Source organism: Carassius auratus, chromosome 4, assembly GCF_003368295.1.
Source record: "Carassius auratus strain Wakin chromosome 4, ASM336829v1, whole genome shotgun sequence".
In the NCBI taxonomy this organism is placed as follows: domain Eukaryota; kingdom Metazoa; phylum Chordata; class Actinopteri; order Cypriniformes; family Cyprinidae; genus Carassius; species Carassius auratus.
Genome location: NC_039246.1, coordinates 2,570,325 through 2,595,109, shown reverse-complemented (window position 1 = coordinate 2,595,109; position 24,785 = coordinate 2,570,325). Strand labels below are relative to the sequence as shown.

Here is a 24,785-nt window from a genome sequence, read left to right as displayed (position 1 = left end):
ATAAAGAAATGTATGCTGAACATATTCAAAATTATAAAAATGCACTAACTAAAGCTAAATCTGATTACTACTCCAACGTAATTGTAGTTAGCAATGGGAATTCTAGGTCTCTTTTCTTGGTGGTAAACAATATTCTGAAACCACCTGATTCTTTGCCATCTGATATGTATTCCAATTACCTATGTGACCACTTTTTGACTTTTTTTGCATCTAAGGTTGAAAATGTACATCAGCAATTACTTACTGGTACTCTTCACAATGACTCCTGTCAGTCTATCACTCACACACCGCTCCACTCTGATTTCTCTAACTTTACTCAACCAACTACTTCAGAGATAGTGGGTCGGATAGGTAAATCTAAATCTTTGAATTGTCAGTTAGACCCTCTACCAACTCCGTTAGTAAAAGCTTGTTTACCAGCCCTTTTGCCGTTGATTAATAAAAAAATGTCATGTTTCACTTGGTTCTGGTTTTGTATCTTCATCTCTTAAATCTGCTATTATTTCACCCATACTTAAGAAACCAAAATTTTCGTCCAATTTACCATTTATCTCTAAATTAGTTGAAAAATGTGAAAAGAACATCTGTCCAATAATAACTTGTATGAAACATTCCAATCTGGTTTTTGACCCCACCACAGCACTGATAACCAATGATCTACTGTTGGCAGCTGACTCTGGGGCTTTTAACTATACTTGTCCTTCTTGACTTAAGCACTGCCTTTGATACTGTCTCACATAACGTACTTATCGACAGATTAATTTCTATTGGTATTACTGCCACTGCTCTGTCTTGGCTTAGGCCATATCTATCTGGGCACAGTCAGCGTATTCAATTAAAAGGTTTTAGTTCAAGAACATCTACAGTCACCACTGGTGTTCCCCAGAGTTCTGTTTTGGGCCCGCTTCTTTTCATTATATATATGCTCCCTCTTGGTGATATTTTAAGGAAATATGGTATTAACCCTCTCGAGTCCATTAACGCATATATGCGTTTTGAGTCATTTTCTCCGGATAACCCCGAAAAGAACTTAAATTACACTCTCAGTTTTAATCGTACAGATAAGAGCAATACATCAATCGAATCTGTAAAGGGTGTACTTTTTTTTTGGATACAGACATAATAACAAAACACCTTTGTGCACTTATAAAATAAAGATAACAAACAAGGTATGCTGTCTGCAGTCTTTGTCTCCGCTGATCGTCATGTACAAACACGTCATTAAAATGAACTGTAACTCCGTGAATACTCAACGAAGAGATATGAGAGAGATATCTATAGAAAGCCTGAAATGTCTACTTTTAAACTAAACAGGTGCTGTCGAAAACAAATATTCTAAGATAAAGTAATCCATATGAAAACAACGCGATGTCTATTTTTCATATCTCCGCTCATTATATTTAATGTGACCACGCCCCCGCGCCTAACGCGCTATTCAGATTCAAACAGAAGCGCGCGGCTTGAATACGCCCACACAGAAGAAAAAGCAGCCAGACTGTTCTTCGAGTTTTTATTTTATTTTACTGTTTGCTTCGCGATGAGAGGAATAAGACATAAATCACTCCAAAAAGATGTGATGTGGTTGAGGATTTGAGAAATGGATTTCCTCAGAAAAAAGAATGAAGCACTTTATTCAGCAGAGATCATAAACATGAGTAAGTCTCTTTTTACTTATTTGTACTAGTTTTCACATAACGTGTAAACATTTTACTAGTTAGACTTTTTACAGATACTTTTTCCAAACTATAATTCCTGACTAAATGTATAATCAAGTGAAACATTATGAAGTTTCAATAACAGTATACAATACTATACCATTCAAAAGCTTGATGTAAATAATATAAATGTGACAAATAGAGATAACTCTAACAAATGTAAAAACAATGCAGTTCTTTCAATTTATTCCCCCTAAAAAAACCTGAAAAATATTTTCAGCTCTTTTCAACATTAATAATAATAATAATGATGATGATGATGATAATAAATGTTTTTGTTTTTTTTTTGTAGAAAATAAGATTGTTAAAAGGATTTCTGAAGGATTGTGTGACTGGAGTAAGGATGCCTAAAAATTTGTTTGAAAGTCAGCTTTGATTGTCCCTAATAAACTGTTTAACTGCTCCCCCAAGTGGATATTAAATTATGTTGTGGGATAATTAAATATATTCTTAATAAACTACAAACATAAAATGATATAGATTTATTTTGTTCTCACATTCTTTCTTGTAAGTCCTCCTCAGTGACACAGTTGAATTAGAGGCTCATTATGCAGCTCATTATGCAGGCCTTTGTCTTCTCAGGTGTAAATCACAATGATATTCATGATAGTTGACGCCTACTCGCATATGACTTTTACCAACAAAAAGTGTCTTAGAAAATTTAAATCAATATATTGTTTTCTGTGAGTGAGTAAACAAGAACATTTTCACATAATTTAGAAAGAAAAATTCTAGGCTACAAGCTCCAGTTCTCAACAATCCCGGGAACCAATGTTATGTATGTGTTTTATGGCCTTATTCAAGTGATTTAACATTTTTAGTTTTTCACTAACCATGCATAACATTTTTTTTCTCAAAAATACAATCATGTACATGCATGCATTTCACATATTATTATAGCCCAGTTTGTGCTGATTACAGTGATATTAGACTTTACCCATTTAGATATTTATAAGAAACTGAAAAAAGCACAAATATCAGGGCATGACAAAACTTCTCCAGGCCCCAAAAATACCCTTAGACTCCAGAGGGTTAATTTTCACTGTTATGTGGATGACACCCAACTTTACCTGTCTACCAAAACCAAACTGTCTACTCTTTTCCTCCGCCATCTTTGTCAAGCTGTTTAGCTGAAATTAAAAATTGGCTTTCAGCAAACTTCTTGAAAGTAAATGGCAATAAAACGGAGGCTCTGCTTGTTGGCACTATATCTGTTGTGTTTAATCTAATTGTTTCTCTTTACACATCGACAATACTGCAGTCTGTCCTTCCTCTCAGGTTAAAAGTTTGGGTGTCATCATGGATAGCACACTATCATTTAAAGCTCAAATTAATAATATCACATGGATTGCATACTTCCATTTGCGCAATATAAATCATTTCTGTCCCTCAGTTCTCATTCACGCACTAGTCACCTCACATATAGACTACAATGCTGCAATGCTCTTCTCACAGGAATTCCCTCCAAATTGCTGCATAAGCTTCAATTGGTTCAGAATTCTATAACACCTTATACTGATCACATTTCTCCAGTCTTCCAGCAACTGCACTGGCTTCCAGTAAAATACAGAGTTGAATTCAAAATCTTGCTACTCACTTATAAGGCACTTCATAATCTTGCACCACAATACCTTACTCAACTTCTCCAGGTTTACACTCCTTAACGTGCACTTAGATCTTCATCTTCAATTACTTTTGTGGTACCTCAGATTTGACTTACAACTATGGGTGCCAGATCTTTTAGTTATATTGCCCCCCGCCTATGGAACTCTCTTCCCCTCAATGTTCGCAGTTATTTTTATAACATGTTTTATTGAGACTTAAATGCACTTTATATGTATATGCTATTTGTTTGATGTATGGTTTTTCTTATGCAGTGACCTGTATATTGCTTGTAAGGTGATCTTGGGTGTCCTGAAAGGCGTCATGAAATTAAATGCATTATTATTATTATTATTATTATTATTATTATTGATATTTGTGTGTTATAGTAAGCAGCAGTCTGTTATCAAGAAATAAAATAGTTTGTGCGTAGAAAGAATTCGTCCACACGCCGCTTTAAAAAAAAAAAAATCCTGAGTGCAAGTCCACCGGCTAGGCAGGCTTTTTGTGTTAAATTATATTTCCTGTCGCTGGCTCTTTTATTGTACATGATAGCTTATGTCCCGATGACCGGTCTTTGCATTATGATTAAAAGCAGTATCAATTAAGTAAAAAAATGTGATCAGGTTAATCATTTGTGAATGTGTCTCCTAAATCAGAAATTGAAAACCAGACACGTTTAACATTTGAATTCAACAAAAATCATTCAACAAGTGTATTTTGTCAGGTAATTATGACATTTAACCAATGTTTGAGATATGTGAAATATTTTTTTTACTGAAATGTTTATCAGTAATTATCTCAGTAATAATGTTATTTTGGTTGCACTTTATTTTACAGTACGTGTACTAACATGTACTTATAGTGTACTTACAGTGTATTTATCTAAGAAAGTTCTGGTAACACAAGGTAACTACATGGGGTAGGGTTAGGTTTAGGGGTAGGTTCAGGGTTAGTAACTAGTTATTACATAGTTATTGTAATTACTATAATAAGTACATAGTATGTACATGAGGAACAGGACTGTAAAATAAAGTGCTACCGTTATTTTTTTTTAAAAAAGACTAAAATTTGACTAAAACTAGACTAAAATTAAAAAACTTTTAGTCTACTAAAACTTGACTAACAAAAAAAGATATGTGAATGACTAAATATGACTAAAACTAACTAGGACATTTGGCACAAGACTAAGACTTAATTAAAAATAGGTAACGAAATTAACACTGTGCAGCAATGTAGCAGCATGTTAGAGCAGAGATTAACAAACTTACAACATGCTTTAACCTTGCGCACTCGTCCCTAATTATGTTTAATGCATGAGTTGGCGTAACATTTGTGACTAAGCGGTAGCAGAACGTTCTTGGAGCTCCGACTTAAAAGAAATCGGCTCATAGCTACAGACAAAATCACATCACTCCAATCACTTACTGTCTCGCACACTTCAATGCACTTTGAATCTAACATATAGCCTACAGTACGTTTGCTTCAAACTGAAATCATGGTGGAATATCGTGATGTCCACTTTACATGGCACTAATGATTGAATAGTACAAATGTCTGAAGCCATAAGGGAAACATACTAAAAGTGCGGGGGGGGGCACAAGGACTGGAATTGAGAACCACTGCATTAGGTAAGCTATTACATGGAGCAAAGATGAAAACAAAATCCCGTCAAATTGTTTCTGAAGACAGTCAAAACCTTCATAGGTACTTTCATATAATGAATTCATATATTCATCTGAATAATTCCCTTACCACTCTTTTACAATCTCCCAGCTTTTCCGCTGTGTTTTGACTCAAAATGGAACTACACTGCTGTGCACCTGAGAACACCTGAGACTGTTACTGAAAACTGTGTTTTATGCTGGACCATTTGGTTTGTTGTTCCAATTTAATTTTGTTTTAAAATTTAATTTTTTAAGTTGGTCTGCCTCAGTTGTCAAACAGCACTTGTTAAGGTCAAAGTGATTGAGATGTCCAAATTAAAAAAAGCTGGAAAGATGTTTAAAGCTTGTTGCATTTATACATCCATGTTATATGTGACCCAAACTCACTGCATTTTCTTGAGATGGAGCTGCTTGCATGTAAATTAACAGATTAACATGGTGTATGTTTATATAAGTACACCACAAGCTTTACTATTTGATAATCACACCAAATTTTTTTATTTATTTTATGGAAAGCAATTTACCTCAGTATCTCCAGCTGACAGTTTGGACTCTTCAGTCCATGAGAAAGCAGCTTCACTCCTGAATCCATCAGGTCATTGTTACTCAGGTCCAGTTCTCTCAGGATGGATTTTGATGATTGTAAAACTGATGACAAACTCTTACAGGACAGAGAAGTGAGATTACAGGACTGTAGGCTGTGTGGAGAACAAAGCAAACAGCAATATTAATGTTTATCTGGTAGTAGAGATGAGCAAATGAGGGGTAACAGCAACATAATACACTGATAATAGGCTGTTTTAAATGAACATTTAACAATAAAACAAAAGCTCTTCTTTGGCCATATTAGCCTACACCAGCGGTTGGGAACCTATGGCTCATGGGCCACACCCGGCTTTTTGACAAAAATCATGAGGCTTGCCAGATCTCTCACACTTTACTAAGAAATTATCTATTACAAAAATTAGACATCAATAGAGATCAGCAATTAATTTGTTGTACAGCCTACATGAGCTAATAAAAGGTTTAAAATAATAATACATTTTCTGTACCGAGTAAAGTGCGTGTTTATTGCACATTTCGTGTTGCTCGAGAGAATCATGACAGCAAACCACTGATGTTTCTATGGTTGCATAGAGCTAATAAACTCAGATTTGTAGCTTGTTTGTGGTAATAGCGAAAATAGATTTTTTACAGCAAAAAAAGTGTAAAAGTATGTAAAAAAAAGTGACAGGACTGAAACATATACTTTGTTTTATTTATTTTATACTTTGGAACATTTTGAGGGTACATTCACTTTTTTCATGCAGCTTTCAGCAGGTGGGATTAATGAAGGAAGTGAATGAATGAGACTGTAAAGAGTGGGATAGTCTTGATATTAAAAAGGCAGACAGTATTTCTGACTGGATATTGTCTGCACACAAGGTCCGAGTGGACAAGCATAGCAGAATTTGTTTTCAATGGCATGCCTACATAAGCACCATGCATTATTTGTCACTCACTCAGTCTCTTACACACAAACACACACATGCACACACAGAGCGAGAACTCTAAAGATAATTAATCCCCCTCAGGTTGTAAATCAACCTAACAATACATTTTTTTTTTAAGTAAAATGTTTGATGATTTACACACATATTTGTGTATTTTATGTATTTCAGTATATAGATGTACAGTGCTGCTTGGAATTTTGTTGACCCATTAGAATTATCTATATTTATGCATAAATATAACACAAAAAATCAACAGATTCAGTCATGAAAGTTGATAAAGAGAACCCAATCAAACAAATGAGATGAAAATATATACTTTGTCATTTTATTTTAGATATCTGTGAGCAGCAAAAAGTATGTGAATCTCTAGGATTTGCTGGTAATTTGAAGGTAATATTAGAGTCCATCTCTTCAGAGGTGTTTTTAATCAGGTGACTATCAGGTGTCAGCTATGTGCCTTGTTTTATTTAAAGAACAGGGCCCGTATTCATAAAGATTCTAAGAATCCTCTCAGAAAACTCTTAATTTAGCTTAAAAACTTTTACGTAGGAGTCTTAGCTTAAGAGCGATTCAGGACCGATCTGAGAGCAACTCTGAGTAAGGAAAAGACAAATAACTTTCATCTTAGTGAGGAGGCGGGGTTGACCCCGTTGCTATGTATGACACAATCTTTTGAAGACTGTGATTTGTTGGTTGTACAAGAAGGAAAAAAAGAGTGATTTTAAGTATAGGGTCTATTCTTATTCTCACTTTGAATTTACATGCGTAATTTTTCCTATTTGACCATTCTCTCTCTCTCTCTCTCTCTCTCTCTCTCTCACACACACACACACACACATTATATGTGTGTATATAAATCCTTTTTTTATTTACCATGCTTGTAATTTCCTATAAGGTATTTGATTGGCTTAGAATGATAAAAATTGTTCCACTCTTTCCAGTTACAGTGATTGCTGTCCTATTTAAGTGGTGGTTTGAATGTTGGTTTTAATGTATCAAACATGGAATCAAAACCAAGGAGGACGAGAAAGCCAAACTGGACAGAGGAACAGTGTTTGCTGTTAGCCCAGTTAGTGGATGAACACAAGGTCATTCTTAAAGGGGGGGGTGAAATGCTCGTTTTCACTCAATATCCTGTTAATCTTGAGTACCTATAGAGTAGTACTGCATCCTTCATAACTCCAAAAAGTCTTTAGTTTTATTATATTCATAAGAGAAAGATAGTCTGTACCGATTTTTCCCGGAAAAACACGACCGGCTGGAGGCGTGACGTGTGGGCGGAGCTAAAGAATCACGAGTGCCAGTAGGCTTTTGCGTTGAGAGCATGATGAAACTGTGACATTACCGTGAGGGAAAAACCATCATCCAAAACAAACCATGGCTTACAGTCAGATTCAGCCATTTATTTATGATCCAGAATCAGATCCCGAGGCTGAAACTGAACGAGAGCAGCAGCAGCAACGACTCGCTCCGAGCGGGGCTCGAACCCGGGTCTCCGGCATGGGAGGGGACGCACTAACAAGGAGGCAGAGATATTTTAAGCAGTTTTACTCACCGCCTGTGGTTCCAACACACGATCGTGACCCTTTTTCGTTGGGATTGCATCATCCTTAAGAAATAAATGATACGCAAATCCGTCGTCAAACTGGGCCTTATTTGTAAAACAAGCATCTTCGAAATGCAGGGAACAAACACACACACTTGCACAACTCCCATGATGCTCTGTAAAAATAAACTCCATCCACTGGTCCCTTAATGCTGTTTTTTTTTGTAATCTGTGCAGGGTTGTCTTGCCCTGGCAACCAAAAACACACTTCTTTTGTGACTTTTCGCGACGCTCTCGCTCTGATCAGTGAAATGTCTGTGCTCAGCCTCACTATACAGGAGCGCGCGCTCTTCCGGCAGAAGTGCCCTAGGACCCATATAAGGAAATTCCGCTCCATCTAACGTCACACAGAGCCATACTCGAAAAAAACTTTACGAAACTTGTGACAAACTGGAAGGAGAATTTTGGGAACAAAAATACTCCTTCAAACGTACAACTTAATTTTTGAAACTTTGTCCATGTTTAGCATGGGAATCCAACTCTTTAACAGTGTAAAAAACTCAGTATGCATGAAATAGCATTAAAGCATAAAGGAAAATTTGGGCCGGGTGTCACAGCAAGGGACAAGAAGCAGACATGGGAGCGTATAGCACAAACAATTAACGGTTCATTCCCCCTGCTTGTGCGCACCTATAAGCCTGCTATATTCATAAATGCAGTTTTTTGAGCCTGCAAGGTGGGAATGTCCAGTGGAAATGAAATGAACTGCGACACAATAAGATGTTCTAAAAGTGCTGTAATTGTTTGTGTGATCACTCTGCTTACAGAAGGTTGTGACAGACCCAAATCATCACTATTGCATTGTTGCATTTTCCCAGTTGCCAAATATTGTAATGTAGTGATTACCTTAATTTATATATTAAATTATTATATAATCTATACCGTCTTATTAACTCATTGTCATCCATTGTCTGCAACACATTTCTTCTGCCTCTCATCGTTCTGCCGTTTTCTCCTCTGCTAAAGAAACTCTTAAGCCTCTTAAAAGTCCTCGTCTGTGCTCCTAACAAATTTGACCTTAAGACCTCTTTTAAGGGTTAATGCTTTCTGAATTACTTTTTTCTTTACTAGGATTTTTTCTTTAATTTTAAGAGTAAACGCCCACATTTCTAAGAATTTTCTTAGAATTTTGTCACTAGGAGCTACTTTTTGCATTAAGATTCTTTATGAATACGGGCCCAGGGATCTATGTTAGGTCATGTTTGTGAAAGTGTATCATGGCACAAACAAATGAGAACTCTGAGGACCTCAGAAAAACAACATCAACATCATGTGGAGAGGCCAGAGGAATACTTGAGAAATGTTTTGTGGATGGATGAAACCAAAATAGAACATTTTGGTTTAACCCCTTACTAGTCACCCCCCATTTTTTGTCATGGAGACAGAAATGACATACCCAAAATAAAAAGGTTTCTGCTCATGATTCTTTCTGACTAGTGTAACAATGAGTCGGAGATGTTCGGATCCATGCTCAGTACTTTTATTTACAGAGTAGTCAAACAGGCACTGATCAGATAACAGCGTCAGGTATGCAGGGGAATCCAAAATCAGAAACAGTACCAGGCAAAGGTCGTGGCAGGTGGCAGATAATCAAAGTCGGTATACACAATCCAAAATGACAAACACGGAAGGAACAAACAGGGGAAAACGCTTGACAGGCAGACAGAACTATCAAGACTTTGAAATTATTGCGAGGCCAAACACAGATTATATAGGGGTGAGTTAATGGGGAACACATGGTGTTTATAAGCCCTAAACACGGGATTATGGGAAATGGAGTTGGGAATGGAAATACAAGAATACCAGAGTCCCGAGTGGAGTGTCCTCTATTGGAGTTCATGGGCACTCCAGCTGATGATCGTGTTAATCATATGATCATATGTTCACAAAGATGACACTTCAAAGTTAACTGTTCAACAATCAGAATTACTCAGACTGTTATGATGTATAGATATATAAGCTCAAACATAAAAACAAAAATAAAAATATTAAAAACATTTTTTAAATGAATTAAAAAATATTTTCAAAGACCGTGTCTGTCACAGTGTCTGGTCTGTGTTTCCCTGGGTGTCCACCAGTGGTCTCACTTCCCCATAGTCACCCCTCTGTAAGCACAACATTTCCCACTAGCCTTTGTCCCATTCTTCACTGTTAATTGCACACCTGTAAATTGCACTCAGCTGTCTCCACTTTCATCGTTTTTCACCTGTCCATATATACCAGCCTGTCTCTATCTGTTTCTTGGAGTCCTTGTTTTGGACCAGGGCAGACCAGGGCGGTAGGAATGGGGTATAATGATGAGGCCCTGAAGAACTTATTCAACGTCTGTCTAGATAACTTATAATAATATAATATAATATAATAATATAATATAATATAATATAGTGTTCCTGTAGCTCAACTGGTAGAGCATTGCATTAGCAAACAAGCAGCGCAAAGTTGGGGGTTCGATTCCCCGGGAACACATGATAGGTAAAAATTTATAGCCTGAATGCACTGTAAGTCGCTTTGGATAAAAGCGTCTGCTAAATGCATACATTTAATTTAATTTAATTTTTAATTTAATTTAATTTAATTTAACCCTGTGCTGGCATGGGAGATGAGTGGGTTCACCATGTACCTACAACATTGGTCTCAGTGGGACCCCCCAGCCACACCTGTCTCTCCAGGTGTGATTGCAGACTCTAGACCTGTGTCTCCAGACAAGAGGACCGCCAGCCAAGCGCCAAGGCACAAGGTGGCAGGCAGCCCAGCGCCACTGCACAGGATGGCCGCCAGCCCAGAGCCACTGCACAAGATGGCCGCCGGCCCAGCACCTCTGCATAAGATGGACGCCATCCTAGCACCACTGCGCAAGATGGCTGCCAGCCCAGCGCCACAGCACAAGTTGGTCGCCGACCCAGAGCCACAGCACAAGATGGCCCCCGGCCCAGCGCCACTGCACAAGATGACAACAACAGGTGACCAATCCAGAGTTAAGTCAGGTACCCACTGACCAGGTCCCCGTGGTGTGGTGGTCCTCTGTGCCGCCCCGGGTGGGCTTCTGCCTCGACCGCACGGCTGTGGTGGTCTTCTGTGCCACCCTGGTGGACTTCTGTCTCGACCGCACGGCTGTGGAGGTCTTCTGCGCTGCCCATGGTGGACTTCTGTCTCGACCGCACAGCTGTGGAGGTCTTCTGCGCTGCCCATGGTGGGCTTCTGTCTCGACCGCACTGCTGTGGTGGTCTTCTGCACCGTCCTGGTGGGCTTCTGTCTCAACCGCACGGCTCCAGTTCCACCTGCTCCACCTTGGATTCCACCTGGGCACCTGAACTTTCTGTTGCCTCCTGGCCTTTTTTTTTCTTTCATTTTTCTTTGTTTCCCGCTATGGACCTGGCCCTCCCTCCCTCCCCCTGGTCCTCCGCCGGTCCACCTCCCTCCTGTTCTCCTTGTGGCTGTTGTTTTGTTTTGTTTTTTCACTTCCTGTCTCTGTTTCCCATTATGGACCTGGCCCTCCATCCCTCCCCCTTATCCTCCACCAGTCCACCTCCCTCCTGGTCTCTGTGTTCCTTGGTTTGTTTTTGTGTTCGATGGAGCATCTGGTAGCTGCTCCTTAGAGGAAGGAGTAATGTCACAGTGTCTATATCGTGACACTGTTGGGCCAAGTGATGTTTACAAAAAAAACTCCTTCCTTAGGGGAAGGAGTAATGTCACAGTGTCTATATTGTGACACTGTTGGGCCAAGATGATGTTTACAAAAAAAACCTGTGAAGCCAAATGTTTTGAAAACTGACTGCAATATACTCATGGATTAATTACCAACAAGAAGTAGATCTTCTGTGTTTTTGGGAGGGGAGGAATTGGAGTTGGTAGCCCAGTTCAAGTATCTTGGGGTTATACTAGATTCAAACCTTACTTTGAAAAAACACATACAAAAGGTATCTAATACCATAAAATTTAATGTACAAAATTACAAACAATTTAGATCTTACATTACAACCGAGGCTGCTAAATCATATCTCCATTGTATGATTTTTTTCCCATATTGAATACTGCTTCACAGTTTGGTCTTTTGCTGGAGTTATTGCATTAAAACCCATTGTTCAACTATATAAAAAAGCAGTTAAGATATTTGACAGGAAACCACAGTCGTTTCACCTATGTCTAATTCTTGAGAAGTATCAACTACTAAATTTTGAAAATCTTAAAATTTTTTAAAATAGCTCTTATTTATAAATCTATGAATGGAATCGCCCCACCACCCCTAGGCGATTTTATCAAAAAGAGAAATAGTGAGATGAAGACTAGATCATTTACCCGGGGGGATTGTGAAGTATTATTTAGAAAATCTTCATTTGCACAAAATGTCCTCTCTATTAAAGGCTGCACAAATTGGAATAGTATACCAACGGTAATAAGAGAGAGCCCCACTTTCGTTTCATTTAAGAAACATCTTAAAAGATGGCTGAATAATAATCAAAAATTTAATCATTAAGTATGCAGGTAAAATTTGATAGGTAGTGTTATTTATATATTTATAATAGGCACTTTGGGATGTCTATGTACAGGCATTTATGCATTTTAAATTAATATTACAATAAGGTATAGGAACTTTTATTGTTTATTTAGCCATATATGTATATTTGTTGAAATGTATATTGTCTGTTTGTTTCTTGGTTTGTATTTGTTTATGTCTGGGACTACGGATGGAAATTAGCATTGTGCTAAATCCGGCGTATTTACGTTCAACTTTGATTGTACGTTCATGAATATGCACTGTCCCATTTAAATAAATAAATTTAATTGTAGTGTTGTATCTTTGATCAATACATCTCTCAGCTCAGGGTGTGTACCATCTGTTTTTAAACATGCCATTGTACAACCACTACTAAAAAAGAATAACTTGGATCCTTGTCTAATTTTAGACCTATATCTAAACTGCCCTTTTTATCAAAAGTCTTGGAGAGAGTTGTTTTTAATGAACTTCAGCCTTTTATCGATGAATATAGTATTCATGAAAATTTTCAGTCTAGTTTTAAGCCCCCTCACAGTACAGAAACTTCTCTTTTAAGAGTTTCTAATGATCTTCTTTTAACTGTGGATATTTGACAGACAGAAGCTTTTCTGTTCACTTTGATTAATTTTCGTCATCTGCTGCCCCTCTTTTTTGTGGCGTTCCTCAAGGGTCAGTATTGGGCTCTATGTTGTTTTCTTTATATATGCTGCCCTTGGGGTATATTTTTAGAAAGCACAATATCACCTTCCACTGTTATGCAGATGATGTACAAATGTATTTGCCAGTCAAAACTAATGACAAAGCTTTGTTTCTGTCATTACTTAATAGCCTGAGAGATTTAAAAATATGGTTGGATCAAAACTTTCTTTGTCTTAATGAAAATAAGACTGAGATTGTTGTGTTTGGTTGTCCTGAGGATTTAAGTGCTTGTGTAGATGTGTAGATTTTAGACAGTGCTTTTAAATTTGAAAAACAAATTAGTTCTGTTGTAAAAGCCAGTTTCTTTCAACTGAGACTGTTGGACAAGTCAAACCCTACCTGCCACGTAAGGAGTTTGAAAGTTTAATTAATGTTTTAATAACATCTAGACTAGACTACTGTAACTCTTTATATATTGGTCTGGATAATTCATCTCTTCAACGCTCACAGTTAGTCCAAAATGAAGCAGCTCGGCTTTTGACTGGGACTAAAAAGTATGACCACATTACCCCTGTCCTAGCTTCACTACACTGGCTTCCTGTCCGCTTCAGGATTGATTTCAAGATTTTATTGTTTGTTTTTAAGATTTTAAATGGGTTGGCGCCTGCGTATTTATCAGAGCTTTTACATGTCCACGCTCCTGTTAAAGCACTGAGGTCATCCAATCAGGTGCTCCTCAATGTTTCAAGAACTAGGTTAAAAAATAAAGGTGACCAAGCTCTTTCAGTGGTGGCAACTAATTTGTGGAATAGTTTACCTGTACACATAAGAACTGCTCAGACTGTGGGAATTTTTAAGTCATTTCTTAAGACACACTTGTATTCCTTGGCTTTTATATCGAGCTGAGCTGTGACATTGTGATGTTTTAACTGTATTTGTCTTATTTGTGTGTGAGTCTTTATTTTTCTTTTCTGGACATTGTTAAGCACTTTGGTCAACCATGTTTTTTTAAAAATGTGCTATATAAATAAATTGAACTAAACTGAACTGAACTGGTCTGTGTTTCCCTGGGTGTCCACTAGTGGTCTCACTTCCCCATAGGCACGTTATGACCTCTTGCCTGTTCTTGGATTATGATTTTTGGATTACTCCTTTAAATACACTGCTATTGGATCTCTCGCTTCCTGTGTTCAATCGTTACAGTCCTTAATGGATGAATAATGGAAAGTATGGAATCTCCAGAATAATCAAATATCTAAATTAAGTCATTTAATAGATGATCGATATTTTAAATTATTTTAAAATTAGAAATACTGTATAAATGTATTGATCACTTGAAATTGGAGTCAGATTAAACACGGAGCTAGACTAAAATTGCAACTAAATCCTGATAGATTAGGTGAATTTTGAATTTAAAAGACCTATACGTAACATACCCTCGCCCACCAATTGGATACCATTGTTGGGCCAATCTGTGTGGATTCTTACAGAATAAAGGTGTAATATTTGTGTTTACTAATGTTGTGTGCTAGACAGTTTCCTTATTGATGTCCAAATAAATTATTTGTCCAGTCAGGAACTTTTTGTTATTCCCCCTCATTGTGTGCAGTGTTACACTTTAGTAGAAAGTACATGCTCCAATCATAAATGTGATAATGTTTTTAAAGTGGAGTGAATGTTTTCAGTGTCACTTACCAAACTGATCTGGATTCTTTAACCACAGGCAGCAGATTCTGAAGAACTTCATCTGCTGTATGTTGTGTTCCAATAAACGGTTTCAGATCAAAAACATCCATCTTCTGCTCTGATGTCAGCAACACATAAACCAAAGCTGACCACTGTGAAGAGGAGAGTTTGGTTTCCCTTATTTCTCCAGATTTCAGATAATCTTGGATCTCCTGCATCAGTGATTCATCACCCAGTTCATTCAGACAGTGAAACAGATTGATGGATTTCTCTGGAGAGCAATTCTGCCTGATCTTCTGTTTGATGAACTGAACTGTTTCCTCTTTGTTATAGGAACAGCTTCCTGTCTGTGTCAGTAGTTCTTGTAAGAGAGTCTGATTGGACTCCACTGAGAGACCCAAAAGGAAACGCAGGAAAAGATCCAGATGCCCATTTTTACTCTGTAAAGCCTCATCCACAGCTCTTTGGTGCAGAGTAGATATTGACTTCATCCAGTTTAAGACTTTAGAGAAAATACTATGTTTGGTATGGTCAAACACATAGAAGTTGTTGTTTGGACAGGAAAGGTGCACATACAGAGCTGCTAGATGTTCCTGAATGCTCAGATGAACAAAGCAAAAGACTTTCCCCTGATACAAGCCCAACTCCTCTCTGAAGATCTGAGTGCACAATCCTGAGTACACTGATGCTTCTGTCACATCAATGCCACACTCTCTCAGGTCTTCCTCATAGAAGATCAGGTTTCCTTTCACAAGCTGCTCAAAAGCCAATTTCCCCAGTTTGAGGATCATGTCTTTATCTGACACCTTCTTGTCATAGTCCTTCTCACATTTGATATTGGTCTGAAGGATCAGGAAGTGTGTGTACATCTGAGTTAGTGTCTTAGGAATCTTTGCTTTCTCCGATTTCCACAGCATCTTCCCAAGAACAGAGGCTGAGATCCAGCAGAACACTGGGATGTGGCACATGATGAAGAGGCTCCTTGATGACTTCAGGTGTGAGATGATCCTGTCGGCCAGACTCTGATCACTGATTCTCTTCCTGAAGTATTCCTCCTTCTGTGGCTCATTGAAGCCTCGTACCTCTGTCACTCGATGGACACACTCAGAGGGGATGAGATCAGCTGCTGCTGGTCTGGAGGTGATCCAGATGAGAGCAGAGGGAAGCAGATTCCCCACAATGAGGTTCATCAGCAGCTCGTCCACTGAGGCTGATTCAGATATATTACACAGTTTCACTTTACTCTTAAAGTCCAGAGACAGACGACACTCATCCAGACCATCAAAGATGAACAACACTTTATATTCATCACTGGATATTTCCATTTCTTTAGTTTCAGGGAAAAAGACATGAAGAAGATCTGAAAGACTGAGTGTTTTGTCCTTCATCAGGTTGATTTCTCTGAAAGGAAGTGGAAATATGAGCTGGACGTCCTGATTCTCTTTCCCTTCAGCCCAGTCCAGGATCAACTTCTGCACAGAGACTGTTTTTCCAATGCCAGCGACTCCCTTTGTCAGCACAGCTCTGATGGCTTTGTCTTGTCCAGGTAAAGGTCTAAAGATGTCACTGCATTTGATGGCTGTGTCCTCTGTTGCTTCTCTCCTGGATTGTGTCTCAATCTGTCTCACCTCATGCTCATTATTGATCTCTCCACTCTCACTCTCTGTGATGTAGAGCTCTGTGTAGACCTCATTCAGCAGTGTTGGGTTACCCTGCATCACTGTTCCATCATATAGACACTCAAACTTCTTTTTCAAATTTGATCTAAATGTGTTGAGTACTTCTTGGCTGAAAAATACAAATGAATACATGAATTAAAAAAATATTATATGAGTTAAAAGTTCAATGTCTTATGCATTCTTTATCACATGTACAGAAATGTTCAGATCATATCATATATTTACCAGAGACCAGGCCGTGAATCTCTACTGCAAAATCTTTTTGGTGGATTCATAGATGTGCCACTCTTCATAGAAACACAACTGGGCTCTGCTTCTGATCTCTTCTGATAAACTGACCTAAAAATGAGAGATATTTAAGTTCACCCTTCAAATTAAGTGGGTGAGTGATATGCCGTGTGGCCACACTCAGAATTTGTGTTCCTTATTTAACCCATCCAAGTGCACACACACAGTAATGAACACACAAACACACTGAACACACACCCGTAGCAGTGAGCAGCCATTTTTGCTGCGGTGCCCAGGGATCAGTTGGGAGTTTGGTGTTTTTCCCAAGGGTCTCACCTCAGTCATGATTATTGAAGGTGGAAGAGAGCGCAGTACATTCACTCCCCCACCTAAATCCCATGACTTTTAAGGTTATAAGTCTGACTCTCTAACCATTTGGCCATGACGGCCATATGCAACAAATTAACTATTAATTTATTTGTATCAAATAAACTTTAAACAGCACTTTATCAATACATACACTGTTTTGTACAAAATATAATAATAATAATAATAGTAATAATAATAATAATTATTATTATTATTAGAATTGTTCCGATTCGGAAATATCACAGATACCACAACAAATTCTGGCATCGGCGAGTACATGAACCCATAAGTGCTCATAATGGATTGCAAACACAGGAAGTTGTGCTGTGTTGCCACAAGCAACCCCTGTTTAGAGCAGCGAAGAAGAAATGAAAACGCGTTAGCAGTATTTCAGACTGGACCAACCAGACAGTAAAACGGCGACTTGGGATGCCACAAGTACTGGCACTTCACTACCAAGTCAGTGCTGAAAATTTAAAAATGTGATGATACCAACGTCTCTGTAGTACTGGTATTAAGTTACTGACTCCCAAGTATATTCGGTACCCGCAGCTGCGTTCAGTCGCTTCTGTGTTAGTCTAAGCGCAGGGCTCCAGACTGTAGCCGAATATATACTAGTGTCTGAGAATATTAAACTGCAAAATACTGTTTACCGTTTCATTTGAGAAAACTGTCACATCATAAACACAGACAGTTTTTTATATAGTTATAATGTAAAACTAAAATACCTTTTTTAGTTTGTGGTGTTAGATTTTTGGCTGCATTTTAAGTTATTTTTCACTTAAGAAAAAAAATAATATTACTGTCAAATTCATGTCAGATAATAAAAGTACTGTAATTTATACAGTAGTTCACCATGTATTTGTTAATGTTTTATTAGGGGTTAAGTCTGAAGCACACCATAAAATAATTCTAGCAATTTACACAGGGCTAATAGTATATACAGCTGTATATACAGATACACACCCATGTATCGGATCAGTACTCTGTATCGGCTGATACCCTGAGCCCAGGTATCGAAATCGGTATCGGGAAGAGAAAAAGGGTATCGGAACATCTCTAATAATAATAATAATATATGACAATATAGCATGTCATGCTATAATTATGTTTTTATACAAATCTTATACCTGAGACCAGTCTGTGAATCTCCACTGTAAAACCTTATTGGCTGCTCCATAGACCTGTCACTCTTCACAGACACACAGCTGGGCTCTGTTTCTGATCTCTTCTGATAAACTAAACTAAAAAAAAAGAATGAAAGAAAGAAACAAGATTAATGTTAATCCTTTAAGTTACTGTATGCAATAAATTAACAATACATTTGTCATTATCATATTAACTTTAAAGAGTACTTTATAATTCATAGACAGTTTGTACAAAAACTGTGAACTGAACTGATAATAATGCAATATAGTATGTCATGTTAGAATTATGTTTTTATACAAGTTTTATACCTGTGACCAGTCCGGGAAACTCCACTGTTAAACCTTATTGGCTGCTCCATAGACCTGTCACTCTTCATAGACACACAGCTGGGCTCTGCTTCTGATCTCTTCTGATGATCTGAGCTAAAACAAAACAGATTTATTCATTTATGATTAAAATCATCTTAATTATATGATCTAAACAAAAAAAAAAAGCACTTATGGGATCTTTATGATGTAAAAAAGGAAAAAAAACGATTAAACTTTTTTTCAATAGGCAGCCATGTTTTAGGATAACCATAAGTTATTTAATGTATTACTCAATATACCTGCATCCTGGAATAAAAATGTAATCTCCAGATGTGTCGTCCATGATGAATCTGAACAGTTTGACCTCTACTGACTCTAGATGGAAGAGAAAATCAAAAAAACTAAGCTAAACAAGCAGCCTTCATCAACCTAATTTTGGAACTTATTTCCTATAAATGTGCAAGACTTTCAATGCATCAGCCACTACAGTTAAATTACTAAAAGAATAACAGTAAGCGGGAAAAACTATGTGTGCTAAAAACCAGTGTCTGTGCTTTTAATAATTAATTAAAATAATTAGATATATAACAGTATGCAATATCAAGCAGCATACCCTACAGTTTTTGTACAACTACCCGGAAGCAAACGACACCAGAAGCCTCGTGTTCTTACAATAATAAGGTGCATATTCAGCTGAATGAGAGTTAGAGAAATAGATTTCAAGCTGCCTTCACTCAAATACATAAGATCAGGCACATGTTAAAAGGTTGTTTAGACTTTGAAGAAAGGAAGTCAGTATGAAAAGACCCAAAAATCTTTGTTCATTTGTTTTTGGGTAAAACATATCATACATACCAGTTCACATTTCCATCAGGTATCTGTAGACACCGATTCACATTTCCATCAGGTAGCTATAGACACAAATTCCTGTGTCAGCATTGACTGTATTAAAGATGTAAATATACTCTGTAAATCACCGATTATGTCTGTTTAAAATGGCAACATTAAGTCTATTCATTGACTTTCACTTTCATTTAGAGTGGCGCGTCATGGGTTGCCAAATCCCTGGGAAATGTTCCACATCCCAGATAGCACTCTTTTATTATGGACCCTCTGGGGACGGATTGGGCGGTACCGCCCAAAATGGCATACTTTTACAAATGTGTAGTTATCTCAAAAACTATTAATGCTAGAGAGATGCGGGTTTTTTTGCCGTCTTCCTCAGATTCCGCTGAAAACAGCGGTGTCCAGTTTGTATATAAACACTTCCCTTATTGCGCAATACCACTGCGTAAACAGGCCAATGAAAACGATTGTGCTAGGCAGATTTAACACGCAACAGCCAATGGAAAAATTGCCGCTGGGAGGAGTATTTTTCTAACCCAATCAGAGGAAGGTTATGTCTTCTAGCGATTCAGAGGACTCTGTAGCTCTGCTGTAGCGTTGTAAAAGCTGGCTGGACTAAAGTAAAAGACATGTAATCAATAAGCGTTCAGAGAATCAGCATCAGGGTGGAGAAAGCAGAAAACGATCGGGGTGTTACAGAGAGCGATCGGAGTATTAGCGAGCACAAAGAGCTAAATTCGAGCGATCGGAGAATCAGCATCACGTGGAGAAAGCAGAAAGCAATCGGAGTGTTAGCGAGCACAAAGAGATAAATTCGAGAGAGATACAGCATTATTACAGAATTGTTTTATCAAAATGGCAAGCAGTAAAAGATTTACGGCAGAACAAGCTCTGGAACAATTACTGGAAAGGCCTGGAGAGGCCTTGCTTTGCTCACTGGCATGCCTAGGACTGTTTTTAAAAAAAGTTAATTATTTAATTGTTCTTTACACATTTGATTATACAATAACACATTTCTGTCAAGCAAAGAGTTTGAAAAAATATATTTTCTTTGTTCAAAAACTGTTCTATATTGTGTGTTTTTCAGTAATAAATGACAAAAATCTAATTTTCGTTTTTGAAATTCTCTAGTTTATTGTAAAATTTTTCACTCATACTTCCTTTATATAAACATATTGCATGCATGCTTATGGTAGCTTAGGGTCTTCTGAATCCATAGATACCAAACACAGGGTGTTTCATCTCCTTTACATATGATTTATAAGCCCAAATATAAAAATAGAGAAAACAGACCAAAAAGGGCTTAGTCCCAAAAATAAAAAAAACGCCTAGGACTGTTTGTAAATAAAGTTAATTATTTAATTGTTCTTTTCACATTTGATTGAACATTAACCCATTTCTGTCAAGCAAAGAGTTTGAAAAATATATTTTTGGGTCAAAAACTTTTAACTATTGTTGTGTTAGGTAGGATTTTCAGTAATAAATGACAAAAATCTCATTTTCGTCTTTGAAATTCTCTAGTTTATTGTACAACTTGTCACTCATACTTCCTTTATAGACATATTGCATGCATGCTTATGGTAGCTTAGGGTCTTCTGAATCCATTGATACCAAATACATGGTGGTCCATCCTCATTACATATGGTTTATAAGCCGAAATGTAAAAATAGAGAAAACGGACCAAAAAGGGCTTAGTCCCCTAAGGGTTATGGAGACGTCTATATGATTCATGTGTTACAGTTTTTCACTTTTGCTGAGACACTAAACCTCATTCTCTGAACCAAAGGCTAAACCAAAGGAATCACTTTTTCTGCAAAACCTTAAAAAAGTTCAGGCAGTTTAGACACTGTTTGCAGATCTCATACACTCTTTTTGCAAAACTCTTAACACATTCTCACTCAGTAAAACACAGTTTTCTCTGTGATGAACTAGTGATGCAAGACCTTAAACACAAGAAAGTAGAAGTTAATCACAACTGCAACACAGACGTCATTGTTTACACAAAATTACTCAAAATTGTACATAAATGTTTCTAAATATGTAGATACAAAATATAAGTCAGTTCAAAGTGCACAGATGGCACAAGTGCATCCATCAACAATGGATAACAATCTGAGAGTTAGAGAAAAAGTGCATATACGAGGTGGAGGAAGAGGAGGGTAATAAAGAACAAGACCAAAAACAGTAATTTCAATTGAAATCAGAGCCACTGTTGTAGACCATGTTCTTGTGCATGGAATGACGGAGTTTTAATTTCATTAAGATCTAATTTGAGCAGATTCTCTGTGTCCACCATAATCAGTTCCCTAGTGAGAAAAATACAAACATTTACTATCTTTAAATATATAAAAAGCATATTAGCATCAAGTTTTAACTTACATTTTCACAATACAACTTTTAAAACAATTGTAATTTAGTATATTTATTTAAAAAATAAGTATATTTATTTGAACTTTACTGAAATATTTTTTATTAATATTTTTTAACTGTGTTCTTAAAATGATCATTGTAACAATGTATTGAAAGTATACTTTCAAAGTACATTATTTAATAACCTGAAGTAGTAGTATATTTTAAGTCACATTTTTGAGTACATTTTAAGTTTACTTCTGCATGCTTGGAATTCACTCCATTATTTCACCTCATACATTGTTTTCAGAAAGTAATAAAACAAATAAATAAAGAGAATGCATTGTAAAGTGTACAGTCAAGTAAACACTGTTCATATTGCATGGCCAAAAACTAAAGTTCACTCACTCTGTATTAATATCATTGGATTATTATAACATATCATTATACATTTTATGGAGAAATAAAGCTTAAAAACAACAATTAGCATTGATATGTTTATAAAGCTGCAGAAGTAGTTCCCTGTAATAATTTTTTAGTCTCTTTCAATATTATTTGGAAGTGGAATGACATATAGTTTGTCTTTAGACCTAATAATTACACATTTCCATTTGAGTGATTGAGGATGGACAGCAAATACATTATAAGACACTACATAAATGTTGAGGATATACTTTAGCTGAACATTTAAAAAAACTATTCCTCCATGCAAGCTCTTAAGCTAAAACACAGAATCTGTTTGTGGTGGATGCAGAAGATGCCCCATCCTCACTCTTGAAAGTCACCAGGGTCATCATTTCACAGAATGATCCATTACTTATCTTTTTAAGAGTCGTGTTATTACAGGAATGATAAAGAACACTGCTCACTGAAAAACAAAAGAATAAAAATAGAATAAAAATATTTTTTAATGCTGTTCACTTTAAGCAATTCCTTTTGATTTAACAACATTATATCAGGTTTCCCATTCAAACATGACTGCATCATGTTAATCAGACTTGAAACAACTTTTTTCTTTTAAATAATGTTTTTGGAGAGAATATGTTTGGATAGAGTATAGGGCTATAGGTAGGGTTGGGTATCGTTTGAATTTTATTGAATCCGATTCTGCTCATCGAATCCGATTCTTATCGATTGCTAGTTTCAATTCCAATAAGATAAAAAATCCAATATAAAAAACACATTTAGTCAAACATGTATTCTGTCTTTTTACAAAGCATTCTATTGCAGCTGAATAACATGAGCAAAAATCAGCAGCCTACAAAACACTGCAAGAGGAATTTTGCCTGTGGTTAAAAAAAAAATTACCATAGCAAAAACAACTAGATTTATATCAATTTCAAATATTAAAGTGTTAAAGACAAGTAAACAGTCAGTAATAAGATAGGAACAAACAAATCAGTTAGCAATATCATAAATAAATACAACTAAACAGTATTTCAGGTAGCTATAGAACCTGTAATTAAAAGTTTAAAAACACTGCATAGTTTTCTTTTTATAAATTAAATAAAGATTAAGCAATTAAAGTTATTATATATACTCAGTCAAGATTAGTGAATTATTTTCTTTTGTTCTTTGATTGACTTTAATAACAGGCAGAATCTTAATGCAAAAAGAGGCTCCTAGTGACAAAATTCTAAGAAAATTCTTAGAAATGTGGGCGTTTACTCTTAAAATTAAAGAAAAAATCCTAGTAAAGAAAAAAGTAATTCAGAAAGCATCTTAACCCTTAAAAGAGGTCTTAAGGTCAAACTTGTTAGGAGCACAGACGAGGACTTTTAAGAGGCTTAAGAGTTTCTTTAGCAGAGGAGAAAATGGCAGAAAGACGAAGAGGCAGAAGAAATTATATTTACATTACATTTTCATTTATTCATTTAGCAGTAGCTTTTATCCAAAGCAACTTACAGATGAGGACAGTGGAAGCAATCAAAAACAACAAAAAGAGCAATGATATATAAGTGCTATAACAAGTCTCAGTTAGCTTAACACAGTTCACATAGCATGGGATTTTTAAATAATATAATAAATAAAAAGAAAACAGATAGAATAAAAATAGAATAGAGCAAGCTAGTGTTAGAGATCTTTACACATACACACACACATACAATTGCATAATAAATGAAAAGAAAATAGAATACAAAAAGATTAGAAAGGTATAATTAAAGAATATAATTAGAATAGTGAGTGTTAAAGTTAGAGGGTCAAATAAAGATGGAAGAGATGTGTTTTAAGCCGATTCTTGAAGATGGCTAAGGACTTATTTTGTCTGCAACACAAGAAATGTGTTGCAGACAATGGACGACAGTGAGTTAATAAGACGCTATAGATTAGATCGTGAAGGGATCATGTTTGTGACTGATCTTATTAGAGACGTGCTAACATCTCCGACACAGTGTAGAAATGCCATAGCGCCAGAAATTAAAGTAAACACTACATTATGATATTTGGCAACTGGGAAAATGCAACAGTGCAATAGTGATGATTTGGGTCTTATAGGTGCGCACAAGCAGGGGGAATGAACCGTTAATAGTTTGTGCTATACACTCCCATGTCTGCTTCTTGTCCCTTGCTGTGACACCCGGCCCGAATTTTCCTTTAAGAATGGCCTTGTGTTCATCCACTAACTGGGCTAACAGTAAACACTGTTCCTCTGTCCAGTCCTTCTTGGTTTTGATTCCATGTTTGATACATTAAAACCAACATTCGAACCACCACTTAAATAGGACAGCAATCACTGTAATTAGAAAGAGTGGAACAATTTTTATCATTCTAAGCCAATCAAATACCTTATAGGAAATTACAAGCATGGTAAATATAAAAAGGATTTATATACACACATATAATGTGTGTGTGTTTGTGTGTGTGAGAGAGAGAACGGTAGGAAAAATTAAGCATGTAAATTCAAAGTGCTTGGAGAACCAACCAATCACAGTCTTCAAAAGATTGTGTCATAC

The 24,785-nt window shown here is 36.6% G+C and overlaps 2 protein-coding genes across 2 annotated transcripts in view; one reads left to right on the top strand and one right to left on the bottom strand.

Moving 5' to 3' along the window:
• LOC113065853 (NLR family CARD domain-containing protein 3) overlaps positions 1 to 19,633 on the bottom strand; it is a 48,043-nt gene extending 28,410 nt beyond the window's left edge. Inside the window, exons 1-7 of the mRNA XM_026237405.1 lie at positions 19,492 to 19,633; positions 18,936 to 19,011; positions 18,637 to 18,750; positions 18,310 to 18,423; positions 16,808 to 16,921; positions 14,913 to 16,691; positions 5,509 to 5,682 (exon numbers count right to left, since the gene is read on the bottom strand). Of these exons, the coding sequence (XP_026093190.1) occupies positions 5,509 to 5,682; positions 14,913 to 16,691; positions 16,808 to 16,921; positions 18,310 to 18,423; positions 18,637 to 18,750; positions 18,936 to 18,979 (2,339 nt within the window). The 5' untranslated portion in view covers positions 18,980 to 19,011; positions 19,492 to 19,633. The remainder of the gene's footprint in view (positions 1 to 5,508; positions 5,683 to 14,912; positions 16,692 to 16,807; positions 16,922 to 18,309; positions 18,424 to 18,636; positions 18,751 to 18,935; positions 19,012 to 19,491) is intronic.
• The window catches only part of LOC113066531 (gastrula zinc finger protein XlCGF57.1-like), a 1,043,158-nt gene that overhangs the window by 309,987 nt on the left and 708,386 nt on the right, over positions 1 to 24,785 (top strand). The gene's annotated exons all lie outside the window — the stretch shown is intronic.